The 21,379-nt window shown below is 39.8% G+C and overlaps 2 protein-coding genes across 2 annotated transcripts in view; both read right to left on the bottom strand.

The window, feature by feature from the left end:
- LOC120942505 overlaps positions 1-21,379 on the bottom strand; it is a 189,993-nt gene that overhangs the window by 107,522 nt on the left and 61,092 nt on the right. The window lies entirely within an intron of this gene.
- LOC120936620 (solute carrier family 2, facilitated glucose transporter member 11-like) overlaps positions 1-21,379 on the bottom strand; it is a 58,691-nt gene that overhangs the window by 12,264 nt on the left and 25,048 nt on the right. The window contains exons 3-4 of the mRNA XM_040349107.1: positions 3,833-3,993; positions 1,903-2,027 (exon numbers count right to left, since the gene is read on the bottom strand). Coding sequence (XP_040205041.1) covers positions 1,903-2,027; positions 3,833-3,993 — 286 coding nt within the window. The remainder of the gene's footprint in view (positions 1-1,902; positions 2,028-3,832; positions 3,994-21,379) is intronic.

The following is a 21,379-nucleotide window of genomic DNA, read 5'->3' as shown; positions in this document are numbered from 1 at the left end:
AACGTAATATAAGTTCTACCGCCAAGTCTATTCACACTTTTACTGTTGTAGCACACTATGCAGGTATTTCATATAATTTTAGAGTTGTTAGCAAATACGGTAGATCCCAGCATACATTCAGATCAAAGAATCTCTCCTGTGATACAGTACTTTAAATACTTTGTATTTCAGTAGCACATTTGTCTCTTTATCATATATACATATAGGGCCAGATTCACGTACCTGGGCGTATCTTTAGTTGGGCGTAGCGTATCTTATTTACGCTACGCCGCTGCAACTTAGACAGGCAAGTGCAGTATTAACAAAGCACTTGCTCTGTAAGTTGCGGCGACGTAGCGTAAATGGGCCGGCGTAAGCCCGCGTAATTCAAAGTAGGCTGGTAGGGGGCATGTTGTATGGAAATGAATCGTGACCCCACGTAAATGACGCGCCTAACGAACGGCGCATGCGCGCGCATGCTCAGTATCACGTCGAATTTACTCCATAATATACGCCGGCTCAATGCCTGTGATGTGAACGTAACCTACGCACAGCCCCATTCACGTACGACTTACGTAAACGACGTAAAAAGATACGCTTGTTCCGACGTCCATACTTTGCATTACCTACGCCTCATATAGCAGGGGTAACTTTACGCCGGACGTAAGCCTTATGTAAACAGTGTAGCGGGCGCAAGTACGTTCGTGAATCGGCGTATCTAGCTCATTTACATATTGAACGTGTAAATCTATGAAAGCGCCCCTAGCGGCCAGCGTAAATATGCACTCTAGATACGATGGCGTACTTAGACTTACGTTGGTCGGCTGAAGCCATATTTCAGGCGTATCTTGTTCCCAGAATACCACGCATAGATATGACGGCGCAACTTTTAAATTACGTGGCGTATCAATAGATACGCCAGCGTAACTCGTTCGTGAATCTGGCCCCTACCTTTTCAAGTACTCACCACCTCCACACTCTCCAATGTCTTATTTCAAGTGTCTTTTCCAATTATATTGTGTTGCGGTATCTTCTGTTGTCCCACTTCCCACTTCTGCCTGATGTTTTCTGTAGCTGAGAGTCAGGGGGCCCAACGGCCAGGCAGACGTGGGGGTTCTCCGGGGTTTCCTATTATCTCTCCTTCCACCAGGCGCCGATTGTCTCACACCCGCTCGGCTCTCCTTGATACCTCCCCGTATGTCGGTGGATCCTCCTCTGATTGGTCAGTGGTCAGTAGCTGACAAACTGCCCGGCGCCCTGATTGGATGTTAGTCCGCAGGGGGGCAGAGGGGGAAAGAGGTACGCCACCCTCGTTACAGCAGCGACACCCTCCGCTTACCCACCTCGATCCCCTCAGAGACCCAGCGGAGGCTCTGGAAAGACGCCACCTCTATCTGGGTCCTGACACTGCCCGCTCTCCCTCTTTCAGTGCGGGAAAGAGAAGCTCACGCTCCGAGCCATCCTTAGGTATGTTAGGGGCGAGGGTTCACAAAGAGGGGATCGGGCGGATGGTCAGACAGGCGAGTCGGGTCAGGCGGTCTCTGATCATTTCCCTGAGCGGGGTAGGAGACCAGGTGTTCCTGCTCACGCTACATGCTCCGGAAGGAACCCAGCGCCATTACGAGACTCCTCCTTCCACAATGCCACCTTTTATTGTCTTTTTTTATTTTTTATTGTGGTATGAAGCTTCCCAAACCCTGCAATGTATTCTTTACATAACACTGTGGATAACACTTGTCAATAGTACTGTCATATAACCTTAAACAGGTCATATGACAGGTATCCTCCTCCCAGAGCATCTGTTTTTTTTACCCTTTTTTATTAGAATAAATGGGGCTTTGCTGCTAACTATACTGAGTTCATACCACTGTATTATAAATGGCCCCATAAGTGTAAATGCTGTAGAGGTGTATACGGATATACCTATAGCTATGCCATAAAGCAACCTGCCAACCACAATCATTTCATAGGATCCCACCATCTTGCTGAACCCAAGACATAGCGATGCTGTTATTCCCATCAAGCCACTTATCACGTGACATGTTCTTCTGAAAAGAAAGGGAAAAAAAAAACATTCATTAGTGGTCAATATATGGCAAAATAAAGGTGTTTCTTGTTCAAATCTGAAGGTCAAATTCGTTTAGATAACAGTTTGAGGGGCCAAATGAGACCTTCTGAGGGCCACATTTTCCTTATTCCTAAAATACTGCAAAACCCAGGGGATCAGCATGTACATTTATAAAATAACAGAAACAGCTTCAAATATTTAGTAATTTAATCTGTGTATTAGATTAGTGCAGTTTACAATAAAATGGAGAGGGCAAACTATCCAGTAAACCTGTTACTTTACCCTGGATAGGCATAGTGCATTCTTGCTGCTATTGTTCATTCTTCTATTGCACCTTTCCTGTGAAAACACCCAAATTCTAGACACAGGTAGCAGTTGTTGCATTTACTTTAAAGTGGAACTAAAGGCAAATCTTTATTTTCATTTTTGACAGAGTAATGGAGGGATATAACCCTGTCAACTTTTTTTTGCCATCCCATTATCCCATTGTGGAGGTTTCTCTTCACTTTTTTGTCCCATAGCCAAAACAAGAAATGAGGACAAATCCTTGGTTGTTACCAGGGTAACAAAAACTCGTATCCCCATTGGAAGATTTCCCCTCTATTCCTGTTCTGGGGACAACCCAAAATTGTGAATTTTCTTTTTTGTTTACTTTCCCTTTCGATGATAATGGCAAACAAGACTGATGCCTTGTACACACGATCGGAATTTGGACTTTTTTCCATCGGAGTTTAGAAATAGAACATGTTTTATTTTTTTCCGATGGAAATAAATCCTATTGGAAATTCTGATCGTCTGTGTTGAACTCCGACGGAGAAAAAAACATGCATGCTCAGAATCAAGTCGATGCATGCTCTGAAGCATTGAAGCTAACTTTTCTCGACTCGTCGTAGTCTTTTACGTTATCGCGTTTTGGACAGTCGGAATTTGGTCTGACAGTTTGTATGCTAGACAGCTTGAACAGAATTCTGACGGAAAATTCCATCAGATTTTATCCCATTGGAAATTCCGATCATGTGTACATGGCATAAGAGAGAGGCTTAATCTCCCAAATGGGCACAGACCACAGTAAAAAAAAACTGACAGGTAATCTAATCTCTCCCCTTGCCATCCAAGACTAAAAATAAATGTTTTGCCTTAATTATACTCTAAACTTAAACCTGAACTTGAAGCAGGTGAAAAATAAATACAAATAAATGCAACTATATTGTAATTAAAAATCAAATGTTATGTATTCCTAAATCTAGCTATGATAAATACCTGATTATATGTTGATATCAAGTCTCTGAAATCCCCTGTTCAGCAACACTCAGACTGAGGACAGAGGGGCAACATTAGGAACCAGTTGGATCATGCTGCAGTGTATGTGTGTTAACAGGAGGCTGAAGTAGAGTAGATAAAGGGGATGACCTCAGAAGCATCCTGCCACCCTCTCTTTGCTCAATGAGAAGGAAATTTGTGTATTTAAAATGTGTGTATTGAACTGTGTAATAAACTGCTTATGAAGGTGATAAAAAAACATGCATCCTAACACCCTTTAATACACTTGTGTTGAGGCACGCCAGCAATTATTATAATACATAAACCTAAAATCTCTAGAACACTGTGTTTTTGTAATTTTTGTAATTTATAATTACTGTTTCTTCTTATTCCCACTGTTATAGTGAGCATTGCATTGAAAATCTAAACAGACTGCAGCAAATCACTACCTTATCTGGAAGAAGATCCTTATCTGGAAGAATATCCCATCACCATGTATGACAGCACATCCATGAAAATACTCACTTTCCAAACCTTCGTGTCATGTACCCAGATGATAGAGATCCCAGAAGGCCTCCAAGACTGAGCACTGAAGCTGTTGTAGACCAGAGCAGAGTAAGTGTTTCTGTAGGGACAGGAGATCCATACCTTCCTATCCAGGTCTGGTTGATAAAGCTTCTGACAAACTGCAGAGGATATGAATTGAGGTGTTGTGGAAATACACTGGCCAGAGAAAAAAGATCAACCAATGACTTTATTATTCTAACTACCATGTTTCCTGGAAAATAAGACCTACCCCGAAAATAAGACCTAGCATTATTTTCCAGGAGGGCTGCAATATAAGCCCTACCCTGAAAATAAGCCCTAGTTTAAAATGCTTGTAAAATCCTATAATCCACTCAGTAGTATATAATGTACAATGTGTGTGTGCTCAGCTGACCTCCCGCTGCTCTCCTCCTCTTCTCTTAGCTGTTAGCGGGGGGATCTCGCCCCGCTCTGCAGTGCTTGGAGTGGGGAAGTGAGCTCCAGCAGGTCAAGAAAGCTCAGAACGTTGCTATAATGAAGGTATTTGGCACAAGTATATTACAGAAACAGACACATAGGGCCAGATTCACGTAGATCTGCGGCAGCGTAACGTATCGCATTTACATTACACCGCCGCAAGTTTTACGGGCAAGTGCTTGATTCACAAAGCACTTGCCTGTAAACTTGCGACGGCGTAGCGTAAATCCATCTGGCACAAGCCCGCCTAATTCAAATGGGGCGTGTATCATTTAAATTAGGCGCGTTCCCGCGCCGAACGAACTGCGCATGCTCCGTTTTGAAATTTCCCGCCGTGCTTTGCGCGAAATGACGTCGCACCAACGTAATTTTTTGAACGGCGACGTGTGTTACGTCCTTTCCTATTCCTGGATGACTTACGCAAAAAAATAATAATTTTAAATTCGACGCGGGAACGACGGCCATACTTTAACATGGCAAGTCTAAATATAAGCCATGAAATAGCAGCTTTAACTTTACGCAGGGAAAAGCCAACTAGCGACGACGTAAGAGAATGCGACGAACGCGCGTACCTTTGTGGATCGCCGTAAACAGCTAATTGGCATACCCGACGCGGAAAACTACGCAAACTCCACCCAGCGGACGCCGAAGTATTACACCTACGATCCGAAGGCGTACGAAGCCATACGCCTGTCGGATCGAAGCCAGAAGCCATCGTATCTTGGTTTGAGGATTCAAACTAAAGATACGACGTGGCAAATTTGAAAGTACGCCGGAGTATCAGCAGATACTCCGGTGTACTTCTTCTGTGAATCTGGCCCATTGTACGTTATATACTACTGTAATAGGGTGGATTACAGCATTTTACAAGCATTTTAACTCGATTAACACTAGGGATTCCTGACAGGCAGGGAGGGAAAGGGGGAGAGAAGACAGCACATTACATAGTAAGACCTACCCCAAAAATAAGCCCTACTGTGGTTGCCAAAATTAATATAAGACCCAGGCTTATTTTTGGGGAAACACGGTAGTTTAATGTTTTGATACAAAGGGACCTACATAGAAATAAATGTATTATATTAATGAGGTATAACCCTACAGGTCAATCAACCTAAAGCTAGTTACAGACATTAGATTGAAGTTTATTAACCTCCCTGGCGGTATGATTATTTCAGATTTTAGGTGCGGAAAGCGGTACCATTATTTCAAAGGAAATTTGGCGTTTTATACTGTAGGCCTGTAATTCTTTGGAATAACTCACTTAAATCTGACCAAACAAGAGTCTAGTAGGCATCCCAGGTATGAAATTTTTTAAAAAACAAAATTATAAATTGTAATATAATAAATAATTATAAATTGTAATATAATAAATAATTATAAATAATTATAACAAATAATAATATAATTATAATAAAAATTATTCAATAATGTAATCAAATCAAAATCACTGAAATTTGCTCAGTTGCAGAATTGTCGCTGTCATTACTTTTATTTTTTTCTGACGAATTTCCCCACAAATCACTATCGCTCAATTCTGCAAGTGATTAAAATTTATTATCGCTGTTTTCTAGCTGCTCTAAAACCATTTTTGACATAAAAGGGACAGTTTTTGGTTGCTTTGGACAATCTACAGTTTGCAGGCAGAAAGAACAGTTTTTATTATACAAAACATGTAGGACACTGGGAAGACCACTAGGGACAAGGAGGGTGTGTATTTTTTACATACAGTACTGTAATCTATAAGATTACATTATACTGTATGTAATGTGTTTGTTTAGTTTTTTGAATTTGGCGCCGTTCTCCGCCCCTGTGCGCCGTAACGTCGCAGGTAACGGAGATTGGCAGCACACAGGCACTGTGAATCGAGCGAGGAGGACACCGCTCGCTCACACAGCGCGGCAGCGTCGCAGGATCCAGGGACAAGGTAAGTAAAGGCGAGGTGAGCCCGAGTCTGACTCGGGGTTACCGATTGCAGCACAAAAATTTAACCCCGAGTCAGACTCGGGAATACCGCCCAGAGGGTTAAAGGCAAAGAGCTAGAACTAAATGTTCTCAACATGTTGAATGACTACAAACTACTTCTTCTTAAAGGGCAGAGTTGCTAGTTAGGCTTATTGATCTTTAGATTGCATAATTAAATGTACTATAGATATTGTATTTAGAATTTGCAACCAACTAAATTGATGTGGATAACTCATCAAAATGAATAGCTGATCGAGGTGATAAGATTGAACCCTTACTCCTGTATAGAATGTGACTTTCTATCTGTCAAGTAGAATGTCTATTGCTATTATAGTTATTTCCTAGCTGTTTGACTGCGTCCTGGGATGGAAACCCTTATTGTTGGTTTTTGAATTGGGAAATGCTTTCTTTTATTTATTTTGCTTTTTTTTTCATATTCTACCGATGAGCACATACAGTTGCGTTTACAAAATCTTTTTGTGACTGTTTGGATTGCATCCCACTTGTCTACCCCCTGTACTAGCTAGAGAGCTCTTCTAGTCCTGTTATGTTGAGAGTTGCTATGGGGGTTGCTGATTAGACACCTTCATGTGTGGCAATAATGTGTACCTATGCATTTATTAGGGCCATTGTAGCTTTCCCTTGATGGATGTGTGTCCCTAGCTTCACTGGTTATGTGCTACTTTGACCTTTTCTGTGCTGAGCATATCACTTGTACCAGTGGCAGCTGGTGATGTTTGACCCCTCCCACTTCTCATAAGCCCCATCCCTTATAGAATCCACCCACTCCGTCCCCTGTATTCCACTTGTTTTTATCCATAGTGTCAGGAGTATACAGTTCAGCATCACAGGACAGAGTATACAGCCCCATCATCACAGGAAAGAGTATACAGCTCCACAGGACAGAGTATATAGCTTAGCCTCAAAGATCAGGGTATATAGCTCAGCCTCACAGATCAGGGTATATAGCTCAGCCTCACAGATCAGGGTATATAGCTCAACATCACAGATCAGGGTATATAGCTCAACATTATAGATCAGGGTAAATAGCTCAACATCACAGATCAGGAGTATACAGCCCCAGCAACACAGGAAAGCGTATACAGCTCAGCATCACAGAACAGAGAATTTATCTCAGCCTCACAGATCAGGATATAGAGCTCAGCCTCACAGACCAGGGTATATAGCTCAGCCTTACAGATCAGAATATATAGCTCAGCCTAACAGATCAGGAGTATACAGCCCCAGCATCACAGGAAAGAGTATACAGCTCAGCATCACAGAACAGAGTATTTAGCATAGCCTCACAGATCAGGGTATAGAGCTAAGCCTCACAGATCAGGGTATAGAGCTCAGCCTCACAGATCTGGGTATAGAGCTCAGCCTCACAGATCAGGGTATATAGCTTAGCCTCACAGATCAGGGTATATAGCTCAGAATTACAGATCACGGTATATAGTTCAACATCACAGATCAGGGTATATAGCTCAGCATTACAGATTAGGGCATATAGCTTAACCTCATAGATCAGGGTATACAGCTCAGCCTCACAGATCAGGGTATATAGCTCAGCCTCACAGATCAGAGTATATAGCTCAGCCTCACAGATTAGGGTATATAGCTCAGAATTACAGATCAGGGTATATAGCTCAACATCACAGATCAGGGTATAAAGCTCAGCCTCACAGATTAGGTTATATAGCTAAGCATTACAGATCAGGGTATATAGCTCAGTATTACAGATCAGGGTATATAGCTCAGTATTACAGATCAGGGTATATAGCTTAACATCACAGCTCAGAATATATAGCGCAACATCACAGATAAGGGTATATAGCTTAACATCATAGATTAGGGTATACAGCTCAGCCTCACAGATCAGGATATATAGTTCAGCCTCATACATCAGAGTATATAGCTCAGCCTCACAAATTAGAGTATATAGCTCAGCATTACAGATCAGGGTATATAGCTCAGCATTACAGATCAGAGTATATAGCTTAGCTTCACATATCAGGATATATAGAGCAACATCACAGATCAGGGTATATAGCTCATCATTACAGGTCACGGTATATAGCTCAGCATTTGAGATCAGGTCATATATGAGGATGATGATAATCATCATCATCCCCATCATTGTATAATACACCCATCATCGCTATCCTCATCATTGTAAAATAAACCCATTAACAGCCCATTGTATAATACACATGGCATCATTGCTATCCTCATCCAGTGACCACTGCCAAGACATCTGCCCTGGCCTGGCCCAGTCTGCACTCATGGAGTGGGGAGACCTCATCAAGCAGAGAAGCGCAGGGAAATGACTGAGGGAAGTGTGCGTGGAGTCAGCTAGGACTTGGAGGAGAGGGAGACTGAGCCTGAAGACCGTGGCACTGTTAGCTTAACCTACCGTTACTGCGCTGCTCAGCTCAGGCCGGCTTCCACCACACATTGGTCGTTCTCAGAGTCCACTCCACAGCACAGTGAGGCAGCTGGGAAACCGGAAGTGACGATGTGGTTCCGCAAAAAGCATCGCCCCGTCATCCTCCGTTCCCCGCCAGTAAAGAAAAAGTCAGGAGCCAGAGACAAATCATTGTAGAGTGGGAGGGCGCATCGCTTGCTCCCCAAACACTGCCTAAACATGGGCAAATAAGCTTCCCAATTGCAATCAGCTGATTGCAAGATGGGAAAGCTTCCCATAGACTGCTGTGTGTCGGGCACCTGGACACTCTTAAAGTGACCACTTTAAGAGTGTTACCCCCTATTGACAGGCCACCATTGGTTTATACTCTGTGGAAAGCTTTTTATAAATAAAGATTATATATAAAAAAACTAGAAAATGCATTTCCTGAGGAAAATGCGAGTGGGAATGCTGAATTGCTGAGCCCGCACCAAAGCCATTCACCATAACCACTACAGTATCTTTAGGACATACAAGCAGTGTTCCTTCAGTACTTATAAAGCCTAATATCACACAGCTCCTTTCTCTATCTGCAATATAGAGAGTGTCCTGACTTGCCTGGTCGCCCCTCCCCCCTCAAGAGGCTTTCTCCACATGAGGTGGGGGAGGAGGACTGCACTGAGGTAAGGAAAGCTGTTTAGGGAATCAAAATACCATTAGAAACGCTTTCATCCACACACAAAATCAGTTATCGAAGCCTTCAAACAAAACGTAATAAATCCACAACCGTACATGCGATCGATACAGCGACTTCCCCGTTTGAAAGACACGGCCCTTGTGAACGCATCGATATGAAATTTATGTTGATAAACTTAAAAATGTGGCCATGTCAGCGATTTAGAAAAGAGCGTCTTTGTGTGTTTTGCAGAAACATTTTTTAGACTTTTTAACATGACGGTCAATGGGAGGGAGATTGAGGCACTTGTCCTTTAGAAGCTCCTGGAACTAAAAGTCAAATGCCTATAGCAAAACTGATCACATTGCCCGAAACCAGACAAGCATAGCTACGTTTTGATATATAAATTGTGTATGACAAGTAGATCTTGTGGGCGTGAGAGCAATTTGTTCCCCCTTTTTTAAAGATAATTTTTTTGGTGGATGATCTGCACTCTAAAGGTCACATGACACACTCTAAAGCTGCTCCATAGAAACACATTATAACCGATTACATTTTCTGAAAAATTCACCAAACGTAAATTGCGTTTTCACAAAAACCGTAAAAGATATCAATCTAAAAAGTCATGTTTGGATAGCTGAATATTTTGTGACCGCTTTAAAGTTTGTTTGGTGTCTGTAAGTGAAAGTATGAAGGAGCTGAAACTTTTGGCAGAACGTGTGTTTTGAAGCAGGAAAAAGGATGTTCTCATTGACTTCAATGTTAAAAAAAAGTGTCTAAAAGCTTAATATTTTAAAAAGTATAAATAGTACAAAAAAACTTGAAGAAGTCCCATCGTTAGCTGAACGAGATGAACATTTTAAAAGTTGAATGGTCTCAATAGCTGAAAGTATGCAGGAGTTACGCAGAGCCAAAAAACGTACGGAATAAAATTAAAATTAAAACTAGACAATGCATTTCCTGAGGAAAATGCGAGTGGGAATGCTGAATTGCTGAGCCCGCACCAAAGCCATTCACCATAACCACTACAGTATATTTAGGACATACAAGCAGTGTTCCTTCAGTACTTATAAAGCCTAATATCACACAGCTCCTTTCTCTATCTGCAATATAGAGAGTGTCCTGACTTGCCTGGTCGCCCCTCCCCCCTCCCCCCTCAAGAGGCTTTCTCCACATGAGGTGGGGGAGGAGGACTGCACTGAGGTAAGGAAAGCTATTTAGGGAATCAAAATACCATTAGAAACGCTTTCATCCACACGCAAAATCAGTTATCGTAGCCTTCAAACAAAACGTAATAAATCCACAACCGTACATGCGATCGATACAGCGACTACACCATTTGAAACACAAGGCTTTTGTGAACGCATCGATATGAAATTTATGTTGATAAACTTAAAAATGTGACCATGTCAGCGATTTAGAAAAGAGCGTCTTTGTGTGTTTTGCAGGAATTTTTTTTAGACTTTTTAACATGACGGTCAATGGGAGGGCGTTTGAGGCACTTGTCCTTTAGAAGCTCCTGGAACTAAAAGTCAAATGCCTATCGCAAAACTGATCACATTGCCTGAAACCAGACAAGCATACCTACGTTTTGATATATAAATTGTGTATGACAAGTAGATCTTGTGGGCGTGAGAGCAATTTGTTCGCCCTTTTTTTAAAGATAATTTTTGTTTTCAAAGATCTCCACTCTAAAGGTCACATGACACACTCTAAACCTGCTCCATAGGATTACATTATAACCGATAAAAAAATCACTAAACGTAAATTGCGTTTTCACAAAAACCGTATAAGATATCAATCTAAAAAGTCATGTTTGGATAGCTGAATATTTTGTGACCGCTTTAAAGTTTGTTTGGTGTCTGTAAGTGAAAGTATGAAGGAGCTGAAACTTTTGGCAGAACGTGTGTTTTGAAGCAGGAAAAAGGATGTTCTCATTGACTTCAATGTTAAAAAAAAGTGTCTAAAAGCTTAATATTTTAAAAAGTATAAATAGTACAAAAAAACTTGAAGAAGTCCCATCGTTAGCTGAACGAGATGAACATTTTAAAAGTTGAATGGTCTCAATAGCTGAAATTATGCAGAAGTTACGCAGAGCCAAAAAACGTACGGAATAATAAAATTAAAATTAAGAACTAGAAAATGCATTCCCTGAGGAAAATGCGAGTGGGAATGCTGAATTGCTGAGCCCGCACCAAAGCCATTCACCATAACCACTACACTATCTTTAGGACACACAGCTCCTTTCTCTATCTGCAAAGTAGAGAGTATCCTGACTTCCTGGTCGCCCCTCCCCCCTCAAGAGGTTTCTCCTCCCCCCAGGTCAGTGAGGAGGAATATTGCACTGAGGTAGAAAGCTATTTATGGAAAGAAATTCCATTACAAACGCCTTTTAATTCACAGACCAATACATTAATTACGCCTCCAAACAAAACGTAATAAATCCACAACCGTACATGCGATCGATACAGCGACTTCACCGTTTGAAAGACACGGCCCTTGTGAACGCATCGATATGAAATTTATGTTGATAAACTTAAAATTGTGGCCATGCCAGCGATTTAGAAAAGAGCGTCTTTGTGTGTTTGCAGGATTTTTTTTTAGACTTTTTAACATGACGGTCAATGGGAGGGCGTTTGAGGCACTTGTCCTTTAGAAGCTCCTGGAACTAAAAGTCAAATGCCTATCGCAAAACTGATCACATTGCCTGAAACCAGACAAGCATACCTACGTTTTGATATATAAATTGTGTATGACAAGTAGATCTTGTGGGCGTGAGAGCAATTTGTTCGCCCTTTTTTTAAAGATAATTTTTGTTTTCAAAGATCTCCACTCTAAAGGTCACATGACACACTCTAAACCTGCTCCATAGGATTACATTATAACCGATAAAAAAATCACTAAACGTAAATTGCGTTTTCACAAAAACCGTATAAGATATCAATCTAAAAAGTCATGTTTGGATAGCTGAATATTTTGTGACCGCTTTAAAGTTTGTTTGGTGTCTGTAAGTGAAAGTATGAAGGAGCTGAAACTTTTGGCAGAACGTGTGTTTTGAAGCGGTAAAAAGCATGTTCTCATTGACTTCAATGTTAAAAAAAAGTGTCTAAAAGCTTAATATTTTAAAAAGTATAAATAGTACAAAAAAACTTGAAGAAGTCCCATCGTTAGCTGAACGAGACGAACATTTTAATAGTTGAATGGTCTCAATAGCTCAAAGTATGCAGAAGTTACGCAGAGCCAAAAAACGTACGGAATAATAAAATTAAAATTAAAATTAAGAAGAAGAACTAGAAAATGCATTCCCTGAGGAAAATGCGATGCGTGGGAATGCTGAATTGCTGAGCCCGCACCAAAGCCATTCACCATAACCACTACACTATCTTTAGGACACACAGCTCCTTTCTCTATCTGCAAAGTAGAGAGTATGCTGACTTCCTGGTCGCCCCTCCCCCCTCAAGAGGTTTCCCCTCCCCCCAGGTCAGTGAGGAGGAATATTGCACTGAGGTAGAAAGCTATTTATGGAAAGAAATTCCATTACAAACGCCTTTTAATTCACAGACCAATACATTAATTACGCCTCCAAACAAAACGTAATAAATCCACAACCGTACATGCGATCGATACAGCGACTTCACCGTTTGAAAGACACGGCCCTTGTGAACGCATCGATATAAAATTTATGTTGATAAACTTAAAATTGTGGCCATGCCAGCGATTTAGAAAAGAGCGTCTTTGTGTGTTTTGCAGGAAAATTTTTAAAATTTTTAACATGGACGGTCAATGAGAGTGGTTTTGTCGCTCTTGTCCTTTAGAAGCTCCTGGAACTAAAACTAAAATACGTATCACAAAACTGATCACATTGCCTGAAACCAGACAAGCATACCTACGTTTTGATATATAAATTGTGTATGACAAGTAGATCTTGTGGGCGTGAGAGCAATTTGTTCGCCCTTTTTTTAAAGATAATTTTTGTTTTCAAAGATCTCCACTGTAAAGGTCACATGACACACTCTAAATCCCTTCCATAGGGTTACATTATAACCGATTCCATTTTCTGAAAAAATCGCTAAACGTAAATTGCGTTTTCACAAAAACCGTAAAAGATATCAATCTGAAAAGTCATGTTTGGATAGCTGAATATTTTGTGACCGCTTTAAAGTTTGTTTGGTGTCTGTAAGTGAAAGTATGAAGGAGCTGAAACTTTTGGCAGAACGTGTGTTTTGAAGCAGGAAAAAGGATGTTCTCATTGACTTCAATGTTAAAAAAAAGTGTCTAAAAGCTTAATATTTTAAAAAGTATAAATAGTACAAAAAAACTTGAAGAAGTCCCATCGTTAGCTGAATGAGACGAACATTTTAAAAGTTAAATGGTCTCAATAGCTGAAAGTATGCAGAAGTTACGCAGAGCCAAAAAACGTACGGAATAAAATTAAGAAGAAGAATAATAAAAAACGAATATCAATACTGGGAATGCTTATTAAAGCATTCCCACTAATAATAAAAAACGAATATCAATACTGGGAATGCTTATTAAAGCATTCCCACTAACTAGAAAATGCATTCCCTGAGGAAAATGCGAGTGGGAATGCTGAATTGCTGAGCCCGCGCCAAAGCCATTCACCATAACCACTACACTATCTTTAGGACACACAGCTCCTTTCTCTATCTGCAAATTAGAGAGTATGCTGACTTCCTGGTCGCCCCTCCCCCCTCAAGAGGTTTCCCCTCCCCCCAGGTCAGTGAGGAGGAATATTGCACTGAGGTAAGGAAAGCTATTTATGGAAAGAAATTCCATTACAAACGCCTTTTAATTCACAGACCAATACATGAATTACGCCTTCAAACAAAACGTAATAAATCCACAACCGTACATGCGATCGATACAGCGACTTCACCGTTTGAAAGACACGGCCCTTGTGAACGCATCGATATGAAATTTATGTTGATAAACTTAAAAATGTGGCCATGTCAGCGATTTAGAAAAGAGCGTGTTTGTGTGTTTTGCAGGAACATTTTTTAGACTTTTTAACATGACTCTTGTCCTTTAGAAGCTCCTGGAACTAAAACTAAAATATGTATCACAAAACTGATCACATTGCCTGAAACCAGACAAGCATACCTACGTTTTGATATATAAATTGTGTATGACAAGTAGATCTTGTGGGCGTGAGAGCAATTTGTTCCCCCTTTTTTTAAAGATAATATTTTTTGTGGATGATCTGCACTCTAAAGGTCACATGACACACTCTAAACCTGCTCCATAGGATTACATTATAACCGATAAAATATCACTAAACGTAAATTGCGTTTTCACAAAAACCGTAAAAGATATCAATCTAAAAAGTCATGTTTGGATAGCTGAATATTTTGTGACCGCTTTAAAGTTTGTTTGGTGTCTGTAAGTGAAAGTATGAAGGAGCTGAAACTTTTGGCAGAACGTGTGTTTTGAAGCGGTAAAAAGCATGTTCTCATTGACTTCAATGTTAAAAAAAAGTGTCTAAAAGCTTAATATTTTAAAAAGTATAAATAGTACAAAAAAACTTGAAGAAGTCCCATCGTTAGCTGAACGAGACGAACATTTTAATAGTTGAATGGTCTCAATAGCTCAAAGTATGCAGAAGTTACGCAGAGCCAAAAAACGTACGGAATAATAAAATTAAAATTAAAATTAAGAAGAAGAAGAACTAGAAAATGCATTCCCTGAGGAAAATGCGAGTGGGAATGCTGAATTGCTGAGCCCGCACCAAAGCCATTCACCATAACCACTACACTATCTTTAGGACACACAGCTCCTTTCTCTATCTGCAAAGTAGAGAGTATGCTGACTTCCTGGTCGCCCCTCCCCCCTCAAGAGGTTTCCCCTCCCCCCAGGTCAGTGAGGAGGAATATTGCACTGAGGTAGAAAGCTATTTATGGAAAGAAATTCCATTACAAACGCCTTTTAATTCACAGACCAATACATTAATTACGCCTCCAAACAAAACGTAATAAATCCACAACCGTACATGCGATCGATACAGCGACTTCACCGTTTGAAAGACACGGCCCTTGTGAACGCATCGATATGAAATTTATGTTGATAAACTTAAAATTGTGGCCATGCCAGCGATTTAGAAAAGAGCGTCTTTGTGTGTTTTGCAGGAAAATTTTTAAAATTTTTAACATGGACGGTCAATGAGAGTGGTTTTGTCACTCTTGTCCTTTAGAAGCTCCTGGAACTAAAACTAAAATACGTATCACAAAACTGATCACATTGCCTGAAACCAGACAAGCATACCTACGTTTTGATATATAAATTGTGTATGACAAGTAGATCTTGTGGGCGTGAGAGCAATTTGTTCGCCCTTTTTTTAAAGATAATTTTTGTTTTCAAAGATCTCCACTGTAAAGGTCACATGACACACTCTAAATCCCTTCCATAGGGTTACATTATAACCGATTCCATTTTCTGAAAAAATCGCTAAACGTAAATTGCGTTTTCACAAAAACCGTAAAAGATATCAATCTGAAAAGTCATGTTTGGATAGCTGAATATTTTGTGACCGCTTTAAAGTTTGTTTGGTGTCTGTAAGTGAAAGTATGAAGGAGCTGAAACTTTTGGCAGAATGTGTGTTTTGAAGCAGGAAAAAGGATGTTCTCATTGACTTCAATGTTAAAAAAAAGTGTCTAAAAGCTTAATATTTTAAAAAGTATAAATAGTACAAAAAAACTTGAAGAAGTCCCATCGTTAGCTGAATGAGACGAACATTTTAAAAGTTAAATGGTCTCAATAGCTGAAAGTATGCAGAAGTTACGCAGAGCCAAAAAACGTACGGAATAAAATTAAAATTAAAACTAGAAAATGCATTCCCTGAGGAAAATGCGAGTGGGAATGCTGAATTGCTGAGCCCGCACCAAAGCCATTCACCATAACCACTACACTATCTTTAGGACACACAGCTCCTTTCTCTATCTGCAAAGTAGAGAGTATCCTGACTTCCTGGTCGCCCCTCCCCCCTCAAGAGGTTTCCCCTCCCCCAGGTCAGTGAGGAGGAATATTGCACTGAGGTAGAAAGCTATTTATGGAAAGAAATTCCATTACAAACGCCTTTTAATTCACAGACCAATACATTAATTATGCCTCCAAACAAAACGTAATAAATCCACAACCGTACATGCGATCGATACAGCGACTTCACCGTTTGAAAGACACGGCCCTTGTGAACGCATCGATATGAAATTTATGTTGATAAACTTAAAATTGTGGCCATGCCAGCGATTTAGAAAAGAGCGTCTGTGTGTTTTGCAGGAAAATTTTAAATTTTTTTAACATGGACGGTCAATGAGAGTGGTTTTGTCGCTCTTGTCCTTTAGAAGCTCCTGGAACTAAAACTAAAATACGTATCACAAAACTGATCACATTGCCTGAAACCAGACAAGCATACCTACGTTTTGATATATAAATTGTGTATGACAAGTAGATCTTGTGGGCGTGAGAGCAATTTGTTCGCCCTTTTTTTAAAGATAATTTTTGTTTTCAAAGATCTCCACTCTAAAGGTCACATGACACACTCTAAATCCCTTCCATAGGGTTACATTATAACCGATTCCATTTTCTGAAAAAATCGCTAAACGTAAATTGCGTTTTCACAAAAACCGTAAAAGATATCAATCTGAAAAGTCATGTTTGGATAGCTGAATATTTTGTGACCGCTTTAAAGTTTGTTTGGTGTCTGTAAGTGAAAGTATGAAGGAGCTGAAACTTTTGGCAGAACGTGTGTTTTGAAGCAGGAAAAAGGATGTTCTCATTGACTTCAATGTTAAAAAAAAGTGTCTAAAAGCTTAATATTTTAAAAAGTATAAATAGTACAAAAAAACTTGAAGAAGTCCCATCGTTAGCTGAATGAGACGAACATTTTAAAAGTTAAATGGTCTCAATAGCTGAAAGTATGCAGAAGTTACGCAGAGCCAAAAAACGTACGGAATAAAATTAAGAAGAAGAATAATAAAAAACGAATATCAATACTGGGAATGCTTATTAAAGCATTCCCACTAATTAAGAATAATAAAAAACGAATATCAATACTGGGAATGCTTATTAAAGCATTCCCACTAATAACTAGAAAATGCATTCCCTGAGGAAAATGCGAGTGGGAATGCTGAATTGCTGAGCCTGCACCAAAGCCATTCACCATAACCACTACACTATCTTTAGGACACACAGCTCCTTTCTCTATCTGCAAAGTAGAGAGTATGCTGACTTCCTGGTCGCCCCTCCCCCCTCAAGAGGTTTCCCCTCCCCCCAGGTCAGTGAGGAGGAATATTGCACTGAGGTAAGGAAAGCTATTTATGGAAAGAAATTCCATTACAAACGCCTTTTAATTCACAGACCAATACATTAATTACGCCTCCAAACAAAACGTAATAAATCCACAACCATACATGCGATCGATACAGCGACTTCACCGTTTGAAAGACACGGCCCTTGTGAACGCATCGATATGAAATTTATGTTGATAAACTTAAAATTGTGGCCATGCCAGCGATTTAGAAAAGAGCGTCTTTGTGTGTTTTGCAGGAAAATTTTAAAATTTTTTAACATGGACGGTCAATGAGAGTGGTTTTGTCGCTCTTGTCCTTTAGAAGCTCCTGGAACTAAAACTAAAATACGTATCACAAAACTGATCACATTGCCTGAAACCAGACAAGCATACCTACGTTTTGATATATAAATTGTGTATGACAAGTAGATCTTGTGGGCGTGAGAGCAATTTGTTCGCCCTTTTTTTAAAGATAATTTTTGTTTTCAAAGATCTCCACTCTAAAGGTCACATGACACACTCTAAATCCCTTCCATAGGGTTACATTATAACCGATTCCATTTTCTGAAAAAATCGCTAAACGTAAATTGCGTTTTCACAAAAACCGTAAAAGATATCAATCTGAAAAGTCATGTTTGGATAGCTGAATATTTTGTGACCGCTTTAAAGTTTGTTTGGTGTCTGTAAGTGAAAGTATGAAGGAGCTGAAACTTTTGGCAGAACGTGTGTTTTGAAGCAGGAAAAAGGATGTTCTCATTGACTTCAATGTTAAAAAAAAGTGTCTAAAAGCTTAATATTTTAAAAAGTATAAATAGTACAAAAAAACTTGAAGAAGTCCCATCGTTAGCTGAATGAGACGAACATTTTAAAAGTTAAATGGTCTCAATAGCTGAAAGTATGCAGAAGTTACGCAGAGCCAAAAAACGTACGGAATAAAATTAAAATTAAGAAGAAGAACTAGAAAATGCATTCCCTGAGGAAAATGCGAGTGGGAATGCTGAATTGCTGAGCCTGCACCAAAGCCATTCACCATAACCACTACACTATCTTTAGGACACACAGCTCCTTTCTCTATCTGCAAAGTAGAGAGTATGCTGACTTCCTGGTCGCCCCTCCCCCCTCAAGAGGTTTCCCCTCCCCCCAGGTCAGTGAGGAGGAATATTGCACTGAGGTAAGGAAAGCTATTTATGGAAAGAAATTCCATTACAAACGCCTTTTAATTCACAGACCAATACATTAATTACGCCTCCAAACAAAACGTAATAAATCCACAACCGTACATGCGATCGATACAGCGACTTCACCGTTTGAAAGACACGGCCCTTGTGAACGCATCGATATGAAATTTATGTTGATAAACTTAAAATTGTGGCCATGCCAGCGATTTAGAAAAGAGCGTCTTTGTGTGTTTTGCAGGAAAATTTTAAATTTTTTTAACATGGACGGTCAATGAGAGTGGTTTTGTCGCTCTTGTCCTTTAGAAGCTCCTGGAACTAAAACTAAAATACGTATCACAAAACTGATCACATTGCCTGAAACCAGACAAGCATACCTACGTTTTGATATATAAATTGTGTATGACAAGTAGATCTTGTGGGCGTGAGAGCAATTTGTTCGCCCTTTTTTTAAAGATAATTTTTGTTTTCAAAGATCTCCACTCTAAAGGTCACATGACACACTCTAAATCCCTTCCATAGGGTTACATTATAACCGATTCCATTTTCTGAAAAAATCGCTAAACGTAAATTGCGTTTTCACAAAAACCGTAAAAGATATCAATCTGAAAAGTCATGTTTGGATAGCTGAATATTTTGTGACCGCTTTAAAGTTTGTTTGGTGTCTGTAAGTGAAAGTATGAAGGAGCTGAAACTTTTGGCAGAACGTGTGTTTTGAAGCAGGAAAAAGGATGTTCTCATTGACTTCAATGTTAAAAAAAAGTGTCTAAAAGCTTAATATTTTAAAAAGTATAAATAGTACAAAAAAACTTGAAGAAGTCCCATCGTTAGCTGAATGAGACGAACATTTTAAAAGTTAAATGGTCTCAATAGCTGAAAGTATGCAGAAGTTACGCAGAGCCAAAAAACGTACGGAATAAAATTAAAATTAAGAAGAAGAACTAGAAAATGCATTCCCTGAGGAAAATGCGAGTGGGAATGCTGAATTGCTGAGCCCGCACCAAAGCCATTCACCATAACCACTACACTATCTTTAGGACACACAGCTCCTTTCTCTATCTGCAAAGTAGAGAATATGCTGACTTCCTGGTCGCCCCTCCCCCCTCAAGAGGTTTCCCCTCCCCCCAGGTCAGTGAGGAGGAATATTGCACTGAGGTAAGGAAAGCTATTTATGGAAAGACATTCCATTACAAACGCCTTTTAATTCACAGACCAATACATTAATTATGCCTCCAAACAAAACGTAATAAATCCACAACCGTACATGCGATCGATACAGCGACTTCACCGTTTGAAAGACACGGCCCTTGTGAACGCATCGATATGAAATTTATGTTGATAAACTTAAAATTGTGGCCATGCCAGCGATTTAGAAAAGAGCGTCTTTGTGTGTTTTGCAGGAAAATTTTAAAATTTTTTAACATGGACGGTCAATGAGAGTGGTTTTGTCGCTCTTGTCCTTTAGAAGCTCCTGGAACTAAAACTAAAATACGTATCACAAAACTGATCACATTGCCTGAAACCAGACAAGCATACCTACGTTTTGATATATAAATTGTGTATGACAAGTAGATCTTGTGGGCGTGAGAGCAATTTGTTCGCCCTTTTTTTAAAGATAATTTTTGTTTTCAAAGATCTCCACTCTAAAGGTCACATGACACACTCTAAATCCCTTCCATAGGGTTACATTATAACCGATTCCATTTTCTGAAAAAATCGCTAAACGTAAATTGCGTTTTCACAAAAACCGTAAAAGATATCAATCTGAAAAGTCATGTTTGGATAGCTGAATATTTTGTGACCGCTTTAAAGTTTGTTTGGTGTCTGTAAGTGAAAGTATGAAGGAGCTGAAACTTTTGGCAGAACGTGTGTTTTGAAGCAGGAAAAAGGATGTTCTCATTGACTTCAATGTTAAAAAAAAGTGTCTAAAAGCTTAATATTTTAAAAAGTATAAATAGTACAAAAAAACTTGAAGAAGTCCCATCGTTAGCTGAATGAGACGAACATTTTAAAAGTTAAATGGTCTCAATAGCTGAAAGTATGCAGAAGTTACGCAGAGCCAAAAAACGTACGGAATAAAATTAAAATTAAGAAGAAGAACTAGAAAATGCATTCCCTGAGGAAAATGCGAGTGGGAATGCTGAATTGCTGAGCCCGCACCAAAGTCATTCACCATAACCACTACACTATCTTTAGGACACACAGCTCCTTTCTCTATCTGCAAAGTAGAGAGTATGCTGACTTCCTGGTCGCCCCTCCCCCCTCAAGAGGTTTCCCCTCCCCCCAGGTCAGTGAGGAGGAATATTGCACTGAGGTAGAAAGCTATTTATGGAAAGAAATTCCATTACAAACGCCTTTTAATTCACAGACCAATACATTAATTACGCCTCCAAACAAAACGTAATAAATCCACAACCGTACATGCGATCGATACAGCGACTTCACCGTTTGAAAGACACGGCCCTTGTGAACGCATCGATATGAAATTTATGTTGATAAACTTAAAATTGTGGCCATGCCAGCGATTTAGAAAAGAGCGTCTTTGTGT

The sequence above is a fragment of the Rana temporaria genome, chromosome 1, assembly GCF_905171775.1.
Source record: "Rana temporaria chromosome 1, aRanTem1.1, whole genome shotgun sequence".
NCBI lineage: Eukaryota > Metazoa > Chordata > Amphibia > Anura > Ranidae > Rana > Rana temporaria.
The sequence above is the reverse complement of the archived record's forward strand: the minus strand, read 5'-3'. Positions and strand labels throughout refer to the sequence as shown.